The following is a 25,055-nucleotide window of genomic DNA, read 5'->3' on the forward strand; positions in this document are numbered from 1 at the left end:
CAGGCTGATGTGTAACCCCTCCTCTCAGCCTTCTATCACTGTAAATTTAGCAACAGAAGCGCCTCAGCTGCTCCTTTCCAAAACCTGAGCTCTCCTCTTCCATCCACAGTATTTCATCCATCTCCTTCTCCAGGGTCATGACTCCCCCCCCACCTTTTCCACACATAAACATATGTACAACACACACACACCTCGCTCTCATCCCACAGCCAATAAGGGCCTGATGAGCTCAAGTATCACTATAACACAAGGACTTATTCTCTGAGCCGAGCCAGCTGATTCTTACAGACCCTCATCTTCATCGTTGGAGGAGCTTCTCTCCCTCTCTGAGGTAAGATGACCACTGACGCTGAGTGGCTCTGAAATCACTCATCACTGCAAAACTACTTGTTCCTTCACTCATTTGTTTCTTCTTTTGAGTCAAAATCTGCTCCTGGAGGATTTAGCTTTTCGTTGCATTTGTGAGCAGTGGGAGAAAAGAGCGCCAGGCGTTGTAGAAAAAGAGAAAGAAAACACAGATGATCGTCCGTCCTCCAGCGCCGCAGGCTGTTTCCTCAGGAGGGACGTTTGAAATAGATGTAGACGTGTTCTGCTGCTTGTCCAACACGTGTAGTTTATGTTTCGGATGGTTCACAGCCGGACCCTGGAGCAGGAGTCCAGTTTCCTGAGACCAGATTAATTAGATAATACGTCTTTAAATTAAAATGACATGTTATATTTCACGTTTTTGTAAATTATAAAGATGTAGATGATAAAACTAGAGCACCCCGGAGGGAAATCAATTAATCTATTAAGGTAATCAAAGATGTATAAAAACACTTCACTTAATGTGATGTTGAAGTTCTTTCTGTTTCCATCTCTTTAAGTTAGTTTCTGACTGTTTGTAGCTACATAAAGCAGCATTATTTTTTAGTCCAGTTATAAATAGGCATTAGATGTAAACTGTAGTTAAATATGAATGTGTATGAACGCCTGAGGATACAGAGCTGGCAGCTTGGAGAGGCTCACAAACAGACACAGTCATTAAAGAAATGTTGATTCTTTGAACACCAAAGTCTAGAAAATACCCACATTGTTTATTTAAATCTTGAAATCTTCTTATTTTTGTTATATTGATTATTTATTTCGCTGAAAATTGGCAAATCTTTTGTCTTTGTCTTTCTTTTGTCTTCCTGCATATTCTGCTCTAAGTGTCATTCTACACATAGTTCAGGTTTTACATGAGCAGATGCTGAATTTGTCAGGTTTTTGTCCTTAAGAAGAAGAAGAAGAAGAATCTCTTTTCCCCTCTCATGTAAATCATTCTACACGTTACAGAAACCGAAACATGCTCCTCTTGTCGGTATGTTGAACTTTAAGCTGATACGCCCACATCGCCTCCATGATCGACCTGAAAACCAGGCCAACATTTTAGAGACGTGAGGTTCAGGGATGATGACGATACATAAGCAGCATCAAACACTTTCTTTCTCCATCTGTCTGCATCAGACTGATATATTGGGTCTATAAATTTCAAATCTAAATCTGCTCTCGATTGGCTCAGGATGTGACGTCTCTCTGCGGTCTCACCTGTTAGTTTCAGCAGTTTTAGTTTCAGAAAGACTCAGAAACACTTCTCAGCATTCAGTGTTCTCATGCTGAAGAAACTGACCATCCACTAAATATACAGTGTGCTGAAGTGTCGGTATGTACTGAGTGAACGCTACACACACAGAGGTGAGGCCGCTGTCAGCTATAAGTCGATCAAAGAGCTCGTTTGTTTGAGGAGGATGCTGATTGGCCGTTTGAGTACAGAGGATCCTCCCGCTGGACCAAGCCGAGGGATTAAAGCAGCTATTTGGACACCGTTCCTCAGCTGATGGGCAGAAATCTGATCCAGAACTAATCCTCCGAGTCCTTTGCAGCTGTGCCCACTGCTAAGTGTGAAGGAGTCATCCAAAGACACTTTATATATATCAAATAAGTTGAATATAGAATAAAGAGTGAGAACAAATCCTCCCACATTGGGTGCATCAGAGCTGCTCCTTGTCTCCTTTTGGAGCGAACTGATGTTGGGACTTCAGCTGGGCTTCATCAGGCCTGTAGGAGTATTTCACCTTAGGATGATTAGAGGGGAATTTGCCGTATATGGGGCTGCAGCATTTTTTTATGAACTGTGAGAGCTGGTGTTGAATCCAAGAGTGCTGCCATAGTTCAGCTCTGCACCAACTGTGAAATACATTCACTCCGTGCAGTATAGTACACAGGACATCTCAGGACGCTGAAGTGTAACAGCAAGAGCGTGTCACATTTAAAGGGCTGGTTCACCCAGGATTGGAGAAAAAAAAAAAAAAAATCCCAGCAGGTTTGGATGAATTTGTCCAAGTGTTGAGTTATTCACCTCTGAGATTCCTCTACAGCAGTGTTGAGCATTTGCATCAGCTGTTTTGGAGCCGAGAGCCATCTAAAACACGCAGGGCAGGGGCCCCCCAGGGGCAGAATTAGGAAACAAAGGGCTGCAGCACAATGGGAGTGAATGCCATTTTTATTTGTGGTGCTCACAACATTGGAAAAATACCTCAGAGATTGTGTTTGAAACCGTTCCCATTCTCCATATGGTGCAGTATGTCTACCATGTGCCGCTTCATTTCAGACTCCAATTTCTAGATGTGAAAGTTATATACTTAAAAATCACCACAGTGGAGTGTGTTTTACACTGGGAGAAGTGAATGAGGGACCATGGGGAGGATTTTGGACATAGCTTGGGTTAATATCACAGGCTGTGCTGTAAAGGAAGTTCATTCGAACCACTTTCTAGTAAAGAAAACGTTCCTCTGAACAGATTATCCAGGGTAGAAGCTGCTTTTACTTTTTTTTCAGGGTGAGCACCACAAACAAAAGAAAAGAAAAGGGCAGATATGTCAGCACGTGTCCAAATTAAACCAAAAGCATGATACCACAAGAAGTAAGTATAAGATATAATTAGAAATTTGGGTAAACTGACCCTTTAATGTTGCCTCTGCTAATGATGTCTGATTGTCTACTTGAAATATAAAGTCAAACTGGCAGCATCAAATCAGTGGGAAAGAAGCATTAAAAGCTCTTTAAGCTAAAAATGAGAGGAGGATGATGTCGTGTGCTGCTCTGGAAACTTAGACAGATTCTATATCCTGCAGTTTGCTCCGACCTTTCAAGTACGGAGATGTGTTTTTCCTTTAAAAGCTATACTACAATAAAAAAAAAAAAACAGCACCTCCATTACAAATTAAAGCCCTGCATTCAAAATCCTACATACAAAGTGCAGAAGTACCAGTGGTATTAAAAGTAAAAGTATGAATAATGCAACCTGCTTCTATTGTGTGTGTCTGACATGTCGACATGTACAAGGAAACAGCATCTTAATGTTTTAAGGAAGGGTAATATATCATTTTACATTAGAAGGAGCCTAACAGGAGCAGTTAGCACGACTGTATGACAAGTAACTATTATTTTATCTATATTTGCCTCTGAACTATAGATGCATGAATGATCGACACATTCTACCAAGTATTTTCCTCAGTTTAAAGAAGTTTTATATTTTAAACATTTCTTTTAACAAGAGCTTAAATGTTCCTAAACACAGCACTGGTTACTGGTTAACTTCAAGAGGAGCAAATGGGAACAAAACACGTTGTCTTAGTTGACAAATTCAGACAAATTTCTCCCAGAAATAGAAACTGTTGAATGTTTTATCAAGTTTCCACGAAGAGACACGCAGAATTTTAAGCTCTGTGATCTTGGATGATCATTTGGGTTTTTTTCTTTAAAGGAAAAGTTTGACATCCTGTGAAATCCACCTCTTTCTCTCTCGTCCAAATCTCGACAAGAAAGAGAATAAGAGTACATTTTTTTATGTTTTTGAGTTCACAGGCTTTTAACTTTTTATCCAAGAAACAGATTTTCAGTTTAATGAAGTCAAAGAGTAAAGTGGTGCAGGAGAAGTCTGGCGTTTCTGCAGCAGGACGGGCGTCTCTGTGGGGATCAAACTCTTAACCTTTTCATTTCCACACCATTTCTGCCGCTGCTCTGACCCTGTCGGCTCATCGGGCTCTCTGTCTTTTCCCTCAGGTGTGAAGTCTGCTGTCACCATGTCTGACACTGAGGAAGTGTAAGTGAATCCCACACCGTCAGTAACGACACACAACAACCAACACAGACTGTAGATTTAGAGAAGTCAGCTGGGATTTCATGTTTGATTGATTTTTGAATATCTCGTCTTTCACATTACAGGGATCATATCGAGGGTAAGTGACAACCACTCGGCTTTCTTTTTTTCTTTTTTTTAACCCTTTGAGGGTCTTCAGCACTTTCTAGTGTGTTATGATTTTTATTTTTAGCATATTTTATCAGTTTTTCATGCATATTGCTTATAATTTTGCAAGATGGTGAATTTTTCAGAGTTCTCAATTTTTTTCATGTATTTTTTGTGTATTTTAGACCATAAAATGATGCGCATCATGACAAAAACATGGCAATTTAAGGGTTAATTTTTTAAAAAACTAATTAAAATTTGATAAGTATGATTAGGGCTGATGCTGGTCTAAAAAACTATTTAAAAATTTTTAACATTTTTATGGCTTGTTTTTATGCATACACATTTATGTGTGTAAGGATCTTTAACGTGATTATTTCTGAGGACCTTCAAGGGGTTAAATATATGTAGGTTATATATAATAGGTAAGTTATATGACTTGTGGGTTTAATCAAAATTATTACACACAATAATTTAAGTAAAATGAATAAAAGTTTGATTGTATTTGTCATTTTGGAAATGTGTTCATAACACACTGCAAATACATTCATTCATTCATTTTTTTATTTACATACAACATGTTTTGTATGCATGTGAAGACATTTATTCTAAATGTGTTTCACATTGATTGTAACGGATTACATGTAATTGGGATTGCGTAATCAGATTACACCAAAAACCTGAGAGATTATTTGATTGCATTTTGATTCTTTGCTGAATGTAAATTAAAAAAAAAAAAAAAGCATTTTTATTTGTATTGAAAATGTTTTCAGATGTTTAAAGAGAAAAAAGGAATATTTCTCATTTCTCAACTCGCATTTTTGTGGTTTCATCCATTTTAGTGTAAAGTGCAACATGTTCAATATTTGACTCTGAAGTAATTTAGTAATAAAGTAAATCATTTTAAGAATTCAGATTAGATCAGATTTTCTCAGCAATCCAATGAATTATGTCACAAATGACAAAAATGTCCATGTAATTGCATTCATGGCAAAGTGATCTCAAGTATTTTAATATTTTTTAATATGGTATTTTGACTGATAATTAAAAAAAAATGTCATCTTTGAGAATATTTGACTGTAATTATGAAATGACACCATGTTATATTTGTTTCTGTTGTCCCACTTCATGCCTTGTTTTTCCAAAACTGAAGAGGCAGGTAAAGACGACTGAATCGATTCGACATTTAAGACGTTTTTTTTGTCTACTGCACTAATTCATCAGCTGCCTAATTTCACCCTTGATTTGAAGTTTTTGACAGTGACGCCTACTCTTTATATGGGACATACAAACATGTGCACAGGTTTAATTTGAGTCGTAGCAGGATTTCCATAATGCAAAGTGAAACTTCCCTTTGGTTTAAATAAGTCAGTTCAGACTCTTTGCTGAATACATCTGCCTCGTTGCTTTATTTACCTTTAGTTGCATTTAAGCTTTGCAGATGTTTCATGGTATCAGACACCTTTCTAAGGGGAAAGAGACTTAACTGTACAATCTTGAATTAGAAGTGTGGGATGTTTATTTTAAGGAGAAAGCTACCTACCACCCAGCTGTCAGTCACACACTTCCAAGTTAAGGGTGACTTTCGCTGACTGAGTGATGTCTTTAATCACATGGTTGGGAAAAAAATGTGAGTGAGCTTCCGTGCTCTATACATTTGTTTTCTCGGCATGTGACATGTTGACGTTGTCATCTGTCAGTGCAACCGTCATTGACCTCATTCACACAACGGCCGCATTGTCAACAGTGGAGGTGGAAAACTAACCTGGAAACACGGCAGCAGGCCGCACTGAGAATCAAATCACATTTAGTCAAAACAGCTAGTTTACAACACTATTCTGTCTTTTATTGTGGGTTTCTGTCGTTGAGCTCCTTGTATGTTAACAGTGAAACATGTTTCTGGGTTTACTATCTATAATCTATGATGAATTAGAGTCTACTTACTACCAGAACATAAACCCTTAATGACTTTAACAAAGTTTAAAATAGTTGTTAGCGTGAACTGAAATGTCCAGGATATCAAACACTATTTTTAATGTCATGTTTCCCACTTTTTAACTTAAAAATGTAATTCAAAGCTGCTTAAAATTATTCAAACAATGATCTCAGGATAGTGGGAGAATGAAAAGAAATAAGTCTCCTCATTGGCTGAGGGAGTGCAAATGCAAACAGAAGTAAATTTAGTAAGTTTTATTTGTACTTTTTATAACACTAAAAAGCAGTTCAGGCTGGTTTTGGTGAGGTTGTGAAAAAATATATGTATAAAAATGAAAAAACACCGTGAGGAAATCCGTAAGTCAGCAAAAGAAAAGTCCGACCAGCTTCCAGCAGCTCTGCACCAGAACTGACCCTGAACTTCAGCTCCAACAATGAAAACACAAACTAAGTTTAGTTCATAACTAGAAGGACACCAAAGCCAACAGTCGGATTTTCTATGACATGCAAATCTGCAAGTGTAGCCACTTATATTTGTGGATATATTTTCAAATGATGTATTATGAGGAATTATGAATTATGTCAATTATGTTGCATGTTTAGTTGCACCACATCCATTCACCCTGCTGTGGACACTGGTGTTACACTTTCATTAGTCACAGGCGAGATCCTTCCACCAAGTTTCATTAAAACCAGGCCGGTAGTTTTTCTTTAGCACTGCTGACAAACAGAGAACCAAGCCACAGCGAACACATGACCTCCTAATATAATTAAGACGATCCAAAAACATTTCTCTGTAAAAATAACAATCCCCGTGCATCCATTTAGAGTAATTAAAGAGTTTTTATGTTACACAATGACTCCCTCCTATGACCAGCAGGTAATATGGAAGAGAGCTAATTAGCATTTGGGTTAATTTAAGTTGAACAGAACCAATAAGTTGATCTGAATGAAATGCAGCTGCTCTTCAGTTAGTTTTCCACCATAACAGTTCAATACGGCTTCTGTCTGAAAGGTCAACTGACTTTCTCTCATCACCATGTGTTTCTCTCTCTCCAGCAGCTCTGTCCGTCGCTCACCCATCCATCCTCTCTGTAACTAAAGTAATCTCTCACTTTTGGTCTCTAATGGCTCTGTCATGTCTGTGGTCTTCATTAACGGCCTTCTCCGACACCCTCCCGGCGGTTTGGTGCATGCTGCGTGCCCGTAGCCCAGGAGGAGGTAGTAGAAGTAGAAGTAGCCCCTGAGGCGGAGGCCCAGGTAGAAGCAGAGCCAGAGGTAGAGCCTGAACCAGAACCAGAGCCAGAACCAGAGCCAGAGCCACAGGAGGTGGTGCAGCAGGTGGTTCATGAGGAGGAAGGTACGTGGCATGGGCAGTCCGTTCACCCTTCTCCTGCAGGACAGCACTCTGCTCCGTAGGATAGTCGGTCCTGTCAGCATCAGCACGCTGCAAAACATATCCTGCCTGACAAGCCAAAGAGTCGAGTCTTAGATGACGATTAGGCATGATTTGAGTTTTTGCTCATCGTTTTCATTTTCTGTTTTATTCTGTTTTATCCTTTCAAGGATGCAGATTCGACTAGAACATATAAGAATACACGAGAATTTTCTTTTTTATTAAACCACCATTAATCACTATTTCAAAAAGTGGTCAAAATTGTTTCAATTACAACTGTGATAGAAGATAAATGGACTTTGAACGATGCATTCTTCATGTTAGGCCCTTCAGGAGTCCAACTAGAGGCTGTAGAAAAGGACTGAAGCTAAATTTTACAGCCACAGTTTATTTTAGATTTCCAAAGGGTGCTCAGTCACTTCAACACAACACAACAGTGGCTGCAGGATGATATTTCACTTACCAGAACCACCAGTTTAAACGTGAATGTTGATCTTTTTAAGTATGAAATAGTCATTTATGCAGAAAGAGTAATGTTGCTGATGAAGTTGAGAGCTAAGTGTTAAAGATCTCCTTTTTTTTGCATAAAACAACACACATCAGCTGGTGAAAATCAGCTGAAACTTGACAGTAAAGAGTTGTTTTACATTAGCTTTTGACTGAAAAGCTGCAGAAAGTGCACTCTAATGATGCCATTGCAGCAACATTAGTCTATTTTAGAAGTCTATTTAGCTCGCAACATTTCTGGAATCATCCAGGAGATAAAGGCAGTCTTTTAGCTTTGTGGCTACGTAAATATGAACAAAAATAAATTCCTTATAAATAAATTGCATATGGAAAGATGGCAGTAAACTCAGCAAAGGTAGCAGCGTTATTTTCTGATCTTAGAGACTCTTATCTGACATAAATATAGTTTCTCCCTGTTAATACACCTTTAAATGAAGCATGAGTCTGTTGGACCATCTGCAGTTTTTTTCCCACAATATATGTCCACTCCACACTTTAAAGATTGTAAGGGAGCACTAGAGAAGAGCAGAAACTCTTATCATACTAAATGACAGAAATCTGCCAGTGTGTGGAGATATTTTCTTAGTGTCTCCAGGTTGGAGTCACATTACCTTTTTCCTGGTGGTTTGATCTGCAGTAGGCTTTACTGTACCTCGATGTATCACATTCTACTGGCAGATGTTACGTGCTCTATTTGAAAGAGCATTTGAAGGCCAAAGAGTCAGTTGTCTTGTTAGGTTTGATATTTTTGCAGTTCACTAATCCAGTTCCCCTTTAGCTCCCCTTTGGCCCTTTCCACTGGAGTTACCTCCTCTTCATAACTGCCCACAAAAGTTGTGAAACGACAGAGCGAGTGTCAGGATGCATTCCCGGCAGGGACAGATGGTACAACCTATTGTAAGTGACAAACACAAAACCCACATGTTATCTGGCTAAATTTAGCTGCAGCACGCAAGATAGCAGCTGCACATCTCCTCCGAATCTCAGAGTAGTTTGACCTTGTTGTGCATTTTCCTAAACATGAACGTACAAAGCAGCTAATTAAGCCAATTTAATAGTTCAGACGGCTTAAATTCGCTGCCAGCATTGACTGCAAGTTCTATTAACCCCAGTGGTGGAATGTAACTAAGTACATGTACTCAAGTACTGTACTTGTGTACAATTCTAACAAACTTGAACTAGACTATTTCCATTTTATGCTACTTTATACTTCACTGCATTTCAGAGGGAAATATTCTACTTTTTACCTCACCACGTGTATTTGACTCTTATCGTTACAAGTTACTTGTAAAAAACATATCATATGCTGATATGATATGACGCAGTACTTTACTACTAATGTACTCAGTCACGTACAAAGTCGTAAATTGGCTCCATATTGATGAACTACAACATTAAAATACATTTACGTGTATTTCTTCATGATAAAAACAGAATAATCTAATATATTATAACAGTCTAACCTAATGGGCACTTTTACTTTTATTTTACTGAAGTAATATTTTGAATTAAAGATGTTTACTCATAATGGAGAACTTTTTGACTATGGTGTATCGACTTTTACAAAGCGCTGATCACCTAAGTTACATGTTAAAATAGGGTCAGGAGCGTGACCTCAGTGTTGTCGTAGGTCTGAATCGGTTACACTCACTGCTGGGGTTTGTGTTTGAGCAGGAGAGCGAGTCTTCACAGCCTTACTGCTAAGAGAGGTGTAGCATATCAAACATCACGGCCTGGGAAATCATGGAGAAGAGAGTTGATGCTCCAGACACTGTAGAGTAAACTGGCTCTTTCCATAATCATCTTTCACCTTTCAACGTCACCATACTAGGATCCATCACGCAAAAAACACACACTCTAAAAAGTAAAAGGGATTAAAGAAATCCAACAGGTGTTCTTCAGAGACCGAACACGAGGGATCCTTGAAGGAGCCCGACACTGAGAGACGTCAGAGAACCTTTATTTTTTATTCCCCCACTCGAGATGGAAATGTGAGATGGCCGACTGTCTGTGCGTCCATCTGTCCTACACCTTTTATTTTACTTCCCAGTGTTTTAGGTGATCCCTTCCTTTTTCTGTTAAAGCACTGACCATTGAGCCGCCATCCATTATTTTGCCAAGTGGTTATTAAAATGTATTGACCACATTCAGGCTCCACAGAGGTTACACCCTTTGCCTTTTAGGACACTCTATAACTGGTTAAACTTTAAATGTACACAAGATATCTTTTTAAATAGCTGGTATATTGATATGAGCCATTTGCTGCACACATTCATGCTTCCAACATGTTAAACCCTTTTGATTTTAATAACAGCCTCACCGCCGAAGGATGGCAAAATCAGTATCTTCATAACTTTGTGTTATGAATGTTGCAGCCACTAGACACGTCCAAACTCTTGTACACATTGTTCTCTCTGTAATCACGTACACCTACAGCATCAACAACAGGAAACTAACCTACTCCCTCGTGCCAAAGTCCACCAACTCTGCAGAAAAGTATCAGTTTTCATTGTGCGTTGCTCTTGAAAAGTGCCTTTTGGTGTCTTTGGGCTCCTTGAAGAACCCCCAGTGAACCCCTGTTTTTTTTTTTTTTTTAGAGTGCACTGCAGCAAAGATTTGGGCTTTGCTTCACAAACTGTCCACGGTTATCACATCACACAGCCATCGGTGTTAGCTGACACGCAATCACAACAACACATTTTGTCCTGTTTCCAGCGTTATTGCCATTACTGCGTTGTGTCAGATGTGTGTTTTGAATACGAGCTTTGCATATAAATGTTAAAAGGGAGAAGAAGAAAATCTGCTGCGTTTACATGAATCAGCTGCCCTGTTTCATCCGCTGCCTTCCCTCCATGTTCGTGTCTCATTTTGTTGTTAATGACTACTGCCATTGTTTGCATTTGGCAAACTCATTCAGTCACTCTTGAAGGCCGTAGCAGAGAGGATGCTGGGTAATTTCATGTAAAAGCTGTTTCTTTGCCTCCCTTCTGTCCATGTTTAGCATCTTTCTCTCTGTGTGTAGATGAGGAGTGACACTGGCAAACTGCTCTAAAGCATTTACATTGGGGTGTTGAGATCATCCTCACTATTCAAGTTTATTTAGATGCTTTTGTGATGATGTGTGTTTACTGTTTCACACAGATGGCATCACTGCAGAAGTCCCAGGCTTTACTGTACGCTTGCTGAACTAATGCTTCGATTTCGCTGCCTCAGCAGTATCGCCTCAGAAAAAGCCAGTTACCTGACGATAAATCTGCGTTAAGCACCTTTAGACCACTGGTATGGAAGATTTAAGATGCCTATATAAAAAGAAATCAAACAAGGAGGAAAAATTGAGTAAAATATACGTTTTAATATGAATTTAAAAGGACAATAAATTAGCCTTTTGCCTTCAAAGTGAGGAGGTGTATTTCATTTCACTATTTAGTACAGTACAGAATAGACGTGCCAATCCTAAATACATAGCACTGTCATTCACTTCATTAAGTTTATAAAGGCAAAAAGCTAAAAATAATAATCAAGCTTTTCTATCTCTGATTTCTAAAATGTAGTAATTGAAGCAGTTTGCTAATTTAAAGAAATGTACGCACATTTCTGTTCTTGATTCTTGCACTTTTTGGGTGGTATCTTCATTACTAAATAAGGTAAACTGCTTTGGATGAAAGCATCAGCCAAATAAATGTAATATACATGTAATGAATTTTCCTTTTAACGTGTTGTTCATTCATTATGACACTGTAAATGCACACATAAATTACAGTGTGCATGATATTTTCCTTTAGTCATCGAAAATCTTCCATACAGTCGAGTCCAAAAAGACCCCAGAACAAATCAAAGCACTGCTTTACCAATTAGCATTTTAGTGACTTTAAACTTACTTCTTTCTTTCTTCTGAGGTTAAGGTGAAGGATAGATCAAAACATTTAGTGTTCATAAGAGAGACAGGATGCAAGAGTCAAAGTCAAGAGGCTTGACAGACGTATAACATTAAACATAGGTCATTTTACCTATTTATTGATTAATTAATAGGTCAATTAGGCACAAACCCTGCAGAGAGAATAGCAGCAGGTTTTGTATTATAACATGTATTATAATAATATAAGCGTGTGAATAAAAGCTCAGGGATGTTTGGACAGTGAGCTACCTGCTGGGTTACTGCAGGATTAAAGCATTAAATGATGTCCACGTCATGACTTCTGCAGCGGCTGCCACTGCCTCTACATTAAAAACATATATTTTTAAAATAATAAAAACACCCCAATTTGGTAAATGTGCTTGATAAGCTGTGCACCACAAAGAGGACAGGAGCAGGCTGCCCAGTCCGACTGCTAATGATTTCTGTTCTGCTCTTGCTTTGGACGCTTGCTGCATGCAGACGGCTATGAAGAGGAAGGTATGTTCATTTGGATTCTTCTCTGCTCTTTTGATTGGACCTGTTTCTGTTTCTCTGTCGGCCGGGGACACCTTTCACACATGAATGATTCAAACTTGCGTGCATTTGTGTGTCTCACTGATTATCCTTGAGAGAAAAGCAGAATTAATCAGTTCGCTTCAGTGTCTGTGTCAGAGGCGATGTGGAGGAACAGGGCGAAGGATTCAGGAATGCTGAGTCTCGGCTTCGGGGTCCCGCTGCTCATCTCTGCTTCTTCTCTTTTTTGCATGAATGTGTCCTGCCAGTGGACGAGGGAGATCAAGATGGTAGTTTGTATTTCCTGCTGAGTCGCTGTTGCTTTGCCTGCATTTTCCTCCCGTCTTGTTCGTCTCTTTTTTTTTATTTTCAGTGTGAGGGTCCCGTAAAAAACCAAACCAAACAAATAAAAAGCTAATCACAAACTTGGTTATTTGTTCCTGTTAAACCCCTGGTTGGAGATGTTTTTACCATGCACACCAATTAACAGTAATTTCACTGTCAAACTCCCTGTTGTGAAAAGTTGAATAGTTTCTATGGTGATTTGTGGCACAGCTACTGATCCTGATTAGCACTTCAAACGTCTCAGATTCTACGGGTGTGATTTACACACTAATGCACAACAAATTAACATTTTGAAATAGAAAAAAAGAGGTAACACTTTGTACTTACAGCACTTTTAGGGAGGCTAACACACAAGGACTGGGTCACTGATCGTGAAAAAGTGTTGCTACATTGAGACTCACTCAAATTACTTTGATCTACTGGAGGTGTGAAACAACTTGCAGCCCTCAGATGTAACTCAGCTTGTCTACATGGACCTTGCCCCTGATTAACCAGCAGTCTTTTAGCCTTTAGTCTCCCTCCATGTTTGTGTTTCTAACACTCTCTCCTCTCTCCCCTGTTGCTGATGTGATGCTGAAAAACCAGAGGAGAAGCCGAAGTTCAAGTGAGTGCATTCATTCTCTCTTTTATCTGTGGCTCATCCGTCACGTTTTCACATTTCTGGCACCTTCACGTGGTGTTTTAACCTGAATGTTGTTTCCTTTAACAGGCCGACTGCTCCAAAGATCCCTGATGGAGAGAAAGTGGACTTTGATGTAAGGAGACTTTTTTTTTGTTGAATGATGGAAGAACAAGTACTTAAACCTTTTTCTTAAGTAAAAGTACCGATACCACAATGCTAAAGTACTCCATTACAATTAAAAGTTATTAATTCAAAAGCAAACATAGGTTAAAGTACAGAAGTATTATAATAAAAATGTACCTAAAGGTGCAGTGTGTAGGACTTTGCCCTTTATATCCACACAGGGAGGAGGTCCTCTCTCCCAGCGTCCTCCCTGCTGCACTGCTATGTTTCTACCGTGGCCCAGAATGGACAAACTAGGGCATTTTGCATTTTTACTTTGAAGTGATGGATTGAATTTGGCGGTGTGAATGCACTGCTTGGAAGACAAAGGAGAAGAAAGAAGAGGAGTGTTGTATTATTATTATTATTATTTAGCACAAAAAAGCACAGGGCAGCGTGAAGCCTCGTCAGCCACCGTAGGTTCTCCTACACGCTTGGAAAGGGAGTCCTGAGATGAGGGGCATTTAGGTATTTAGGTATTTAGGGCATTGCAATCTGCAGCGTCGCCACTGCCACTAAATCCTACACACTGGTCCTTTAAAATATCAAAAGTAAACAGTATATAAATCAATATATTTTACATTGTTACACCAAGCTGCAGTCAGTCAAGGTAGTTTTAACTTCCTTATACGGTGAAGTTTGGTAGTTTGGTCCAGTGGTCTCTCCAAAGGGTCACCAAGGTCAACCTGTGGGTTCATGAGATGATAAATGGGACAAAAATTTGATTTGATCTCATTGTTTAGTGGTGAGAAAATGTATTTTGTAAGCAAATGTTATTACAAACAACTCAACTCACAGCTCTTTTAAATCAAGACTTCTCTGTTGCCACTAGAGAGGATTTATGGCTCTTTGAAGGGAGCCGTTCCTTTCAAAGAACCAAAGAGCAAACAGTCGTTCAAACGACTGACTCGTTGTTATATTTATTTATTTATTTATTAGAAGTAAACCAGGGGTAACTTGTTTTCATCAAGGAAACAATCGCTGGTAGTCGTTCCATAAGATGGTGCCGTACCAACATGCTTTGACAGTGAGATCACTATTTAGAATTTTCCCTTCACCTAAAAAAGTTTGTGGCACAATAAAAACTATGCAGGCTGCAGCTAACTTCCATGCAAAATAACTTTAGTGTGAAATTTTCCACACATGAACATTTTAACAATACAGAAAAAATATGAAAATAATAAATAAGAATATATATTAAATAATATAAATAAAACTCAAATCCACATCAGAACAATGGAAACAAGAACAAATGACTTTTCTTCAGTCGTTAATATCTCCTGCTCCCTGATCCAGCGGTAAATGTAAATGTCTTCAGTCCAGTCGGGCAGCGCTCACTAATATCTCCTCCCCTAATACTGCACATCTGTAGCTGCGTTCACGTGAATGGAGCGTGTTGTGGACAACTCAGACTCGGAGATGTCATTAGTCGTTCACGTGAAGGCAGCGTGGACAACTCAGACTCATGGGGCACACAGGTGACACATGAAGGCATCGTGGGCAATTTGCATATAAGAACGGCCCCCAAACGAACGGCTCACAACTGTGAATGGGTTCTCATCATTCACTTAAAAGAGCCGTTCAAAAGACTCGACTCGTTGGCGAACGTCACATCTCTAGTTGCCACAGACTTTCATTAAATCAAATCCTTTAATAATCTCTTGCACGGCACTGCAGCTTTTATTCTTGTTACTTTATACCTATTTTATTTCATTGTATTTCATTCACTGGTCTCTTTAATCAGTGTGTGTTTGGAAGCTTTAGCCTTCGTCCCGTTTGTTAGTGAGCGCTGTGTCCTGCCTGCCTCTCACAGGACATCCAGAAGAAACGTCAAAACAAAGACCTGGTTGAGCTGCAGTCTCTGATTGATGCTCACTTCGAGTGCAGGAAGAAGGAGGAGGAGGAGCTCATCGCCCTCAAAGACAGAATTGTGAGGATTTTACACAAATATGAGATAAAAGTACAGCAATCCCACATATGGAGACTTAAACCAGACTATTAAAGCACTGAGTTCTGCACATGGTTGGCAGAAAGCATTGCAGCGCTCTCTTTTCATTTCCAGGAGAAGCGTCGTGCTGAGAGAGCCGAGCAGCAGAGGATTCGTTCTGATAAGGATAAAGAGCGGCAGGCCAGGCGGGAGGTTGGTCTCTCACAGCACACCTCCATCTTTCAACAGCAGTGACCTCCTTAACCCTTTAATGCATGAATTATGATAACCTCAGTCAGGAAGTGTTTTTATTCCTCTTTATTCATGAAAAACAAGATTTGAACTTTTTTTTTTTTCAACCCATATTTTATAAAGATATATTCACATGTCCAGTAGTTGAAATCTAGCTACTAATGCATGATGTACAATTCAGTGGACATGTGATTGACCATAATTTCCTCCCAATATAAAATCAATACTTGGAAAATGTATCAATTGCATGACTCCTTAGATGTTACTTGATGTCCCCATATCTTTCTTACCTGCAAGGGTTTCTTTTTATAGAAGGTTTGAACAGAAGAAAATGATCAACAACCGTTTCTGGTCGTCTGTCGGCCATCTTGGTTTCACTCTTTTTTTATTTCACTTGCAGTGGCTTCCCACTGGGTAGCAGTGTATGAGATGATGTAATAGCATCCACTGTAGTGGCTGATGTGCAACTACACCATCAAAGCTCATGCATATGCAAGAAAACAGCTTTTGAACAACTGTACACTGTAGTGACCTCTATGCATGAAAGGGTTAAGATAGATTTACTTAGAATAGATGCACATTCACCCATCAGTGGTTATCAGCAGTAGGAGCTCCTGTTTCCTGGACATAACTGGAAAAGGAAAGTGTTTGTCCTTCCTCTTCTCATACTGTTGAATCAGCACCGACAATTATTGTATTTCTGCGATAATCTGGTAAAAAACATTTTATTCCAACTTTATGGGCAACAGTGTAGTAGGCTATAATAGGCTATATTGTTGTACTGATGGATTTATGGACTCATGCCCCCTTCAAAGTAAAACAAAAAAACAATGTAGGCGTGTCAAAAGGTCGTTTTTTTTACTAAAATGTGATTTAAAATTCGTTCCACAGGCTGAGCGGCAGAGAAAGGAGGACGCCGACGCCCACAGGAAGGCCGAGGATGAAGCCAAGAAGAAGATCGCGCTGAGCAACATGGGATCAGGCTACAGCAGCCTGCTGCAGAGGGTGGGCTGGATTATGTGTTGTTTCAGCCTCATGATGCAAAATGTTTGTGAGGACACGCAGTTTTAACTAGTCTAACTTTTTTTCCAGGTTGAACAGAAGAGAGGCAAGAAGCAGACTGAAAGAGAAAAGAAGAAGAAGATTATGGCAGAGAGATGCAAACCCCTGAACGTCGACGATTTAAGTGATGACAAGCTGAGGTAACTCACAGGAGGGAAGAAGAAGACAAGTCAGAGAGCGTTTCTACGTGTGAAGAGCAGCTAAATCTGACAGGACACTTAATAACCCAACAGATAGGAACAGATAAGCAACAATGGAGAGGATTTCTTCACCATGAGCATGAAACAAAAATAACAAAGTACTGCAAAATCTGTCACTAGTAAATTATACATTCTCTTATAACTCAGAACTTCCATGAAAATCATTACATGTTTTTATTTCCTTGAGTACCAAACTAATCTACTTGTCTGTACATCCATTGGTTTCCTCTAATAGGTCATTCGGCAAACTTCTAATAGTACCAATTTGCCAAAATGTAAATAAATTAGGCTAAAAACTTCCTGTTTACATCCCCCAAAGCCGAAAAGTCCCCAAAAACAAGTCCATGCTGGACATATAGATCATTTACACACACACGCTATGATTTTCAATAAACATGAGAACTTTGTGCTGATACAAAGTTATTGGAAATTGATTCAAGTCAAGCAAATGAAACACTTTGATCATTTTACACTTTATTCAACCACCATTCAGTCCCTTTTATTCCTCTTCCTATGTTACTAAATCAATTTAAATTACGCTAACTTATTTCTAAATATACTTTAATGAAAAGCTCTTTTTAAATATATATACAATAAATTACATTTGAGCAGTCAATTGTGTTTTTTGTTTTAAACGTTTTATTGATCATTCTTAACATTATCATTAGTTAATGAGTGGGATTATTTGTTTGCTCGTTCACATTGTACGCAGACTTTTGTGCTTCATTTAAAATCATAGTTTACCAGCACAGGTTAAAATACCGTCTTCCTCAGGGACCACCGAGTTATTTTCATCTGCTGTTTGTGAACTTTTTTTTGTTTCTGGTCTGTGTTTGACAGGGAAAAGGCGAAGGAGCTGTGGGAGTGGCTGCACAACCTGGAGGCAATAAAATACGACCACTGCGAGGCGCTCAAGAGACAGAAATATGAGGTCAGCTCATGCTGCGAAAACCCAACATCCACATCTCCTGGTCCGTCGTTGTGACTTCATGTTGAGTGTCAAATATATCTGAATACTCAAATTACCACCTTATGTGAATCATTCACTTAAGTAAAAGCAGTAATTCCATAAACATGTACTTATTGTATTAACAGTAAAAGTACCCGTGATGCAGAGAGACTACTTTCAGTTCAGTACTTTTATCTACTTCATGTACTTTTGGTAGTTTAATCTGTAGTAATGGATCATATTTTCTAAACTGATCATATTATTTGTATGTTAAATCTTAATTCGATGTAAGTGGTGACAAATAGCTCTTGAATAAATGCAGTGGAGTGGAGACTTTGTAAAATATATATATTTTATAAAGTATAATGTACCTCAAAATTACTCTTAAGTGCAGTACTTTAGTAAATGTACTTAGTTACACTCCATTCCATGACTTGGACCTGTAATACTGCATCTTTACGGTTGTGTTTAGTTGCTGGTATTTTAAAGTTGCACATTTCACCTTTAAATAGAGAATCTGTGAGTCCTGAATGTGTTTAGGTGAGATTCCTTTTGTGCCTGAGTAAAAACACTGCTGTTTGCCCTTCAGGTGATCTCTCTCAGAAACCGCATCGATGAGCTGCAGAAACAGTAAGTAACTCCTCATTAACATGAGCAAACAAAGAAACTCTGAATCACACTTTCAAACACGACATTTATTCCGTCTCTGAGTGCACAGACGGAAAAAAGAATCTAAACGTGCACACAGTTGGTGTTTGTGACCAGTGATTTAAAAAGTATTCAGATAGACTTTAGACTTTAGACTTCTTTATTTTATCCCCCATAGGGGGAAATTTTCTTGTTACAGCAGCAACAATATAAACAGGGACAGTGAAAGAAACAAAGCAATAGAAAAGACAAAAAATAGCAAATATAAATATAAATATAAATATAAATATAAATATAGATATAAATATATGGATTGTGATGAAATGAAATAAATATTTACACCATAGGATATATATACTTTAGTAGAAGCAACAATATAAAAACACTCAATTACAAGTTAAAGTCTTGCACTCAAAACCTCAAGTAAAAGTATAAAAGCATTAAATATACTAATACTAAATATACTTGAAGTGCCAAAAATAAAAGTGCTCATTTTGCAGAATGTCCTATTTCAGAATAATAAATGTTATATTGTTGGATTATAATTATTGGTGCATCAGTGTTGTCATTACCTTCATGTTGCTGAAGGTTGAGCTCATTAAAACTACTTTATATACTACTGGGTTGCCTGTCCTGTGTTAATATATCATCATTTATTAGTTATATGTATTTATATTTGCTCTTTATATTTTGTCTTAATAATCTAAAACTGCAAAGTTACAAAAGCCACAGAAAAATGTACAATATTTACATAGAAGTTACATAGAGGTAGAAAATAGTATAAAATATGCTCTTTATTTGTACTGTATTTAGTTCCTTTAGACTACTGAGTGTAATTATTTATATTCTTCAGTTTGTCCTGATAAAAGCTGAATTTATCCTGTTCAGTCACATGACTTCATTTCTAGCTAAATATCATTATATACTGAATACATCAGTAATAATGTCATGATAAATGTAAGCCCACTGGTTGTGACTAGCCGGCCTTTTGTCTGGACACTAGAGGGTGATGTAGCTTCTTCATGTCTGAGACCTCTGAGTGAAACACAGTTCATTATAATGAAAACACCACATTATAATGTGATTTGAGTCCCACTGTCCCACCAAGAGGACGTCCCACACATTCAAGTGATGTCACACACACGGAGTTAGGCCCAACAGTGCAAATCATCTGTGTTTTCAAAATTAAAAAAACATGTTATTATGGAAGTAAGGTATTTAAGTGAATTACATTTATAAAGTAATGCTGTTTCTGTTCTTCTTAGGATGTTTTTTTATTTATAAGAGTCTCAGTTATATTATATTAAGATTCTAAAAGTGTATGATAATAATAAGCTTTTCTAAATACACATTTTAACCCTTAATGTCCTTTATTTCTTATTCTCATTCTTATTTTCAAACTTTTTCCAAACTTTCAGGAAAGAGGCGGAGGCAGAAAATATATATTATTTTAAGAATGACTGAGGAAGAGTCAGATACTGAGTTACCAGGCAGCAGAGCAGCTTTTATAAGTTGCTTTATATTTTTTTTTTCCAAAAGTCATCAAATGAGAAAGAAATGTAAAGAAAATTTATTCTTTTATCGTTAACAAATCAGCCTTGTAATGTACTTTTTGAGGGAAAGATGATATGTTATTTAAAAAATACTTAAATTATGTAAAAAGATAAAACAAAATAGACTCATAATCTAAATATTAAATATTTTCTGCTGTATTATTCTGTCTGTACCTATAATATTATTCATCTTAAAGTCACCAGTGCAGATCTGACTCTGTTTCTGCACCTTGTGCTCTGCAGCAGCAAGAAGGGAGCCCACTCCCGCCGCCGGAAGTGAGCGGCCGCTGAGCGACGGCCAGCCGGACGGGAGCCGAGGCCCCTCGGCCACCACAGCGGCTCAGACCCCGGCGACAGCTGCAACTCCTCCGGAACAAAGGCAACAACTGGACGTCTTACTGCCTGCGTCTGCTCAAGTGAAACTGTTTTCTGGATGAATTTAGATGAATAATAAAGAACATAAAAGACATTTTAACTAACTGTGTTTGTGTAAAAAACATTCAAACAATAAAAAGCAGAGTTATTAAAAATGCTCCAGCCTGCATGTCCAAGTTTGTATCCACTGACCCATCTCTTCGATTGATCTAATTGATTAGCTTTTAAATGTGTGTTCTTTCTCCAGTGTAGTGACGCATTTCGGTATTGATTTAGTCCCTTGTAATATTATAATAAAAATAATGAGTTTTCACAACAAAGATTAATGTAAGAAACACAAAAATCAAACATGAAGTGTGAGTGTGTCAGTGTGGTAACAATTAATGGTATTGATTCATTGATTGATCAGAGTTACTGCCTCAAATTACAATGGTAAAAAAAAGACATTTCCATAAAGAGTACTTTAAAAAATTATAAAAATCCAGTGCGGTAATCGTCTCTGGTATTGATTTAGAGTCTCTGCCTTACATAACATGGAAAAAATATTCATATTTTTGTCAATGAAACCATTAAGTATTGATGGTCCCTCAGTTAGCCTCCAGTGGTTAAGCTAACTGTCCTCCTGCTGCCAATTTGGGGAGTAACAAGACGCCGCTGGGTGCAAAGTGAATATCTGTTCAATACCCAACTTAAACCTAGCTTCATGGTGGTAAAAAGCCACAGATTCATGGAGTAAACGCACAAACATTACAGTTAAATGACTGTCCTGAAGTGAAGATCATCTTTATCTATCACGACCCAGATATTAAAAGCAGAGCTAAATCAGTATTGGACTCAATGTTCAGTGTTGTAATAATAGTGCTGCTCTGTCTCTGCTGGATCTCTGAATTAAGCAGCTGTTTGCAGATGAGATCAGTGATATCAGCTTAAAAGATAAAGATGACGATATGCTGCGATTATATCTTGTGCCAAAGTGGCCCAAAAACATATTTGTAATGTTGGAGACAGGCCGTTATTCCACACTTGTTACTGTATTATTCCACAAAATACAGAAGAGTAATCCAGAACAACAATGTGTTGAAAATAACATGTGCATATTGTTAAATTTATTAAATTAAACCAATAGAAATGTACATTTACTCACTGGACATGCACATTATATAACAGGAAGCAGTTTTTTCCTCTATTCTGTATTTGCGAGCGGCCTTTATTTACTCATGTCGACCACATCTTATTAGAGACCTGGCTTTCATGTGATTATTTGATGGAATACATTATATGGAGTTGTATTAATAAAATATTAGAACAGATAAAAGCCATGGATGAATTATACAAAGGAAATGAAGTCATAATATAAATATTTCTTTATTAAAATGCCATTCACTCATAAATAATATATAGAAACATGTGACACAACAATCCCAGCATCCTTTATGTCTGTAAATGTGTGTGTGTGTGTGTGTGTGTGTGTGTGTGTGATATGAACAAACAGCTCTTATTTACAGATGTACAAAATGGTCCTCAGTTGTCGTATCTGCAGCAGAAATCCTTATTTTTCTGCTGAGATTAATGGAACACACGTCGGTCTTCAGTTTGTTCAGGAGGCTAAAAACTGAAGCGCCAAACTGGACTCAAACTTTGGGGGAAAAATGTCTTTAGAAGTTTGTCTCGGCTTTTTGTGGAATATCTGCGGCCGGGTTCAGAGCGGCTCGTAGATGCTGCTGGGTTCGGCGGGGGGGCTGGAGCCAGCAGGGCTGTTCTGAGGCGATCCGGGGCCCCTGGGGACCACGCTGTCGCCCAGGGGGGCCACGGCTGGCTCCGTGCTGATCCGCTCCACGATACTGGACAGACAGTCCAGACTGGAAATGAGCGACCGTTTGCTGTTGCTGGAATCTGTGAGGAAGAAACAGGAAAAATGAGGTTTTGCTGAAATCTGTAGCAGCTTGTGAGAAATAAGTCAAGTTAGGACGAGCTGGTCAGACTGAAGGTCATGAAAGGTCATATTTCATATTTAAGGACTGGTATTAGTAGTCAAACTGGTCAAATTAAAGAAGAAGTTGTATTAAATGACAGATTTAATGTATTAAAGGAGCAATCTGTCATATTGCTTTAAGTAAAGAGGGGGTCTGTCATTTTAAAGGAAAGTCACATTACTTACATTAAACTAGAGAGAGGACATATAAATATATATACACATGTGTGTGTGTGTGTGTGTGAAGGAATTAATAGTGAATATTTAATTTCACAGGATAAACTGGTCGTATTAAAGGAGAAGCAGAAATGAGTCATGTTAAAACCGAAAGAGAAACTCTTCGTTGGAAAAGAAACGAAGCCTGATGAAGCAGAAACAGTAGAAATATTTAAGGAGTGACTGTGTTGGACTTACCGTCTGCTGTCTGGCTGCAGTAGGAGCTGTCGCTGTTTTCACTTCTGTCCGAGCACGGAGAGATAAAATCCATCTGGAGACACGAATCAACCAACCAAACATTACTTCTCAATCAGCGGACACAATGTGTGAGCACAGGAACCATATGTAGAGTAGAATATATCACAATTTATCAATAAAGTTGAGCTTTTGTATGTTTAAATTTGAGATCTTTGACATCTATTATCTGTTTTAACTGTATTTATCATCACTTGATTATGTTTTTAAAGATTAAACTTGACATGTTTACTGTTAAATCTCTAATAGAACCACTTTTATCACATCAGTGCTCCTTTTCATTCTACTTTTTAGCAGGTAGTTTGCATGTCAAGTAAAACTTCCCTGTGCGACACACCAACAACAGTACATCTGAAACTAATCCAATCATTTGATTATGAACTTATTTTGACGTTCTCTTCAAATTAGACTGTTTTCAAATGTACAACAAATAACTTTTAATTATTTGAGCCTGGCTGTGTGTTTCAAATATGGAAGAGGAGCATATTTGTGGTTTAAAGTAAAAAAAAAAAAGAGAGATTTTGGCCCCTAAAGTTGATTTTAAAGCTCCCCTTCATTGAAAACATATTGAAGCTCTGTATCCAAAAATAAATGCCCCAAACACATTCCACACATTTCAAGCGGCAGCACATGAACTGCTCAGCTGTTCTTGGACTCACCATGCCATCAGAGCAGTTGGAGCGGGGGCTGGAGGCGTCCGAGTCCCCGCTGTAGTGCTCCAGCGGCGGGTAGAAGCCGTCGTCACGGCCGGTCCTCAGCAGCGACTGCAGGGACTCGATGTAGCTGATTGCGTTGCGCAGGATCTCGACCTTGGGCAGCCGCTGGTTTGGATTGGCCGCCGTGCAGCGTTTGAGGGTCTCAAAGGCGTCGTTGACTTTACTGAGCCGTCGCCTCTCCCTCATCGTGGCTGCTTTCCTCCGGTCTGCGTGCGTTGTTTTCCTCTTGCAGGCCTTGCAGGCCCAGAGGAGGCAGTGCCCTGCCTGGTGGAGGCCCCCGGGAGCCCTCACATGCTCGTCCTCCTCCTCCGCGACGGGGACATGGTGGTGGTGGTGGTGGTGATGAAGATGGTCCTCCGACTTTAGCAGCCCGGCGTGCATCAGCCGGGTGTCCAGGTCGTCAAAAAAGTTCATGTCACTGGTGCTGAAGCAGGGGTCATCGTAGAGGTCGTCGGCAGAAGAGAGAGGGAAGGGAAGGTCGGACAGATCCATCGGCTTCTGCAGAAGATTCCCTAAAAGTGACAGGAAGGTGAAGAGGAGGAAAAAGTCCTCTGAAAAGTTCCTCTGAAGACTGAAAAGAAAGTCTGAAGAGTGGTTTCTATTTGTTGAGCGGAAAAGAGTGTAAAATAAAGAAAGAGTGAATGAAAGTGTCTCTTGAAAGTCTCCTGTCAAAGTCAGCTGACCCAATAAGAAGATAGGGAGTGAGTGCAGAGGAGATCAGCGATTTTAAAGGGCCAGCCTGTGTAACTTCAGCTCCCTTGGCTTGGTTTGCCTTTATAAAGGAGTCCATGTGTAGGCGGGGCCGTGGTGTAAGTGACCAATGGTCTGAGGGGTGTGGTGTATGAGTGTGTGTGTGTGTGTGTGTGTGAAGGGGGGGGTGGGATCAATGAGGTGAAACTCAGCAACAAAAAGGAAGCAATAAAAAAGCAATTAAGTCCATCTTAACAAGTCATTCAGTCTACTGTTGGGCCTGATGTTTGTTTAAAGGTGGATCTTCTTCATGACACATGTGGAAAAGCACTGTTTACCTCCATCTTTACTAGCATGTCCACTGAAGCTTATCATGACGTATTGATCGGTGGAACAGTGTGACACCATTGATAGGACAGCTCTATAGCACATGAATGCATCTCTAACTTTTTCTAATATGTTTCTATATTTCCTTAAACTCAGTTTAAGGCAGGTCAGATTTGTTTCTGCCTCAAAGGAAAAAGAAAACAGGTTTAAACTAAAATGACCCTTGGAGTTGAAAGGATGAAATGAAAGGCACATTTTTGTCACAGTT

General features: G+C 38.9%; 2 protein-coding genes across 4 annotated transcripts; one reads left to right on the plus strand and one right to left on the minus strand.

The window, feature by feature from the left end:
* The first annotated feature begins 224 nt into the window (after positions 1-224).
* On the plus strand, positions 225-20,768 carry LOC139203483 (troponin T, fast skeletal muscle isoforms-like). 3 transcript variants are annotated; one of them, XM_070833292.1, is made up of 15 exons: positions 225-331; positions 4,087-4,126; positions 4,249-4,262; positions 7,416-7,565; positions 12,484-12,501; positions 12,786-12,806; positions 13,447-13,465; positions 13,571-13,616; positions 15,459-15,575; positions 15,708-15,785; positions 16,716-16,829; positions 16,917-17,026; positions 17,927-18,017; positions 18,625-18,665; positions 20,480-20,768. In XM_070833292.1, exons 2-15 carry the CDS (start codon positions 4,107-4,109, stop codon positions 20,514-20,516), a joined length of 876 nt encoding a protein of 291 aa, XP_070689393.1. In that variant the 5' UTR covers positions 225-331; positions 4,087-4,106; the 3' UTR covers positions 20,517-20,768. The 3 variants fall into 3 exon arrangements, with proteins under 3 accessions (XP_070689393.1, XP_070689470.1, XP_070689547.1); XM_070833369.1 differs by lacking the exon at positions 12,786-12,806 and having other exon boundaries at positions 226-331; XM_070833446.1 differs by lacking the exons at positions 12,484-12,501; positions 12,786-12,806 and having other exon boundaries at positions 227-331.
* Positions 20,769-21,747: 979 nt separating this feature from the next.
* On the minus strand, positions 21,748-24,495 carry myod1 (myogenic differentiation 1). The gene is made up of 3 exons (XM_070833563.1): positions 23,714-24,495; positions 22,998-23,070; positions 21,748-22,504 (listed from the first exon to the last, which is right to left on the minus strand). The coding sequence occupies exons 1-3, from the start codon at positions 24,260-24,262 to the stop codon at positions 22,311-22,313; spliced, it is 816 nt and encodes a 271-aa protein (XP_070689664.1). The 5' UTR covers positions 24,263-24,495; the 3' UTR covers positions 21,748-22,310.
* Positions 24,496-25,055: the final 560 nt, after the last annotated feature.

This window comes from Pempheris klunzingeri, chromosome 1 (genome assembly GCF_042242105.1).
Source record: "Pempheris klunzingeri isolate RE-2024b chromosome 1, fPemKlu1.hap1, whole genome shotgun sequence".
Lineage (NCBI taxonomy): Eukaryota > Metazoa > Chordata > Actinopteri > Acropomatiformes > Pempheridae > Pempheris > Pempheris klunzingeri.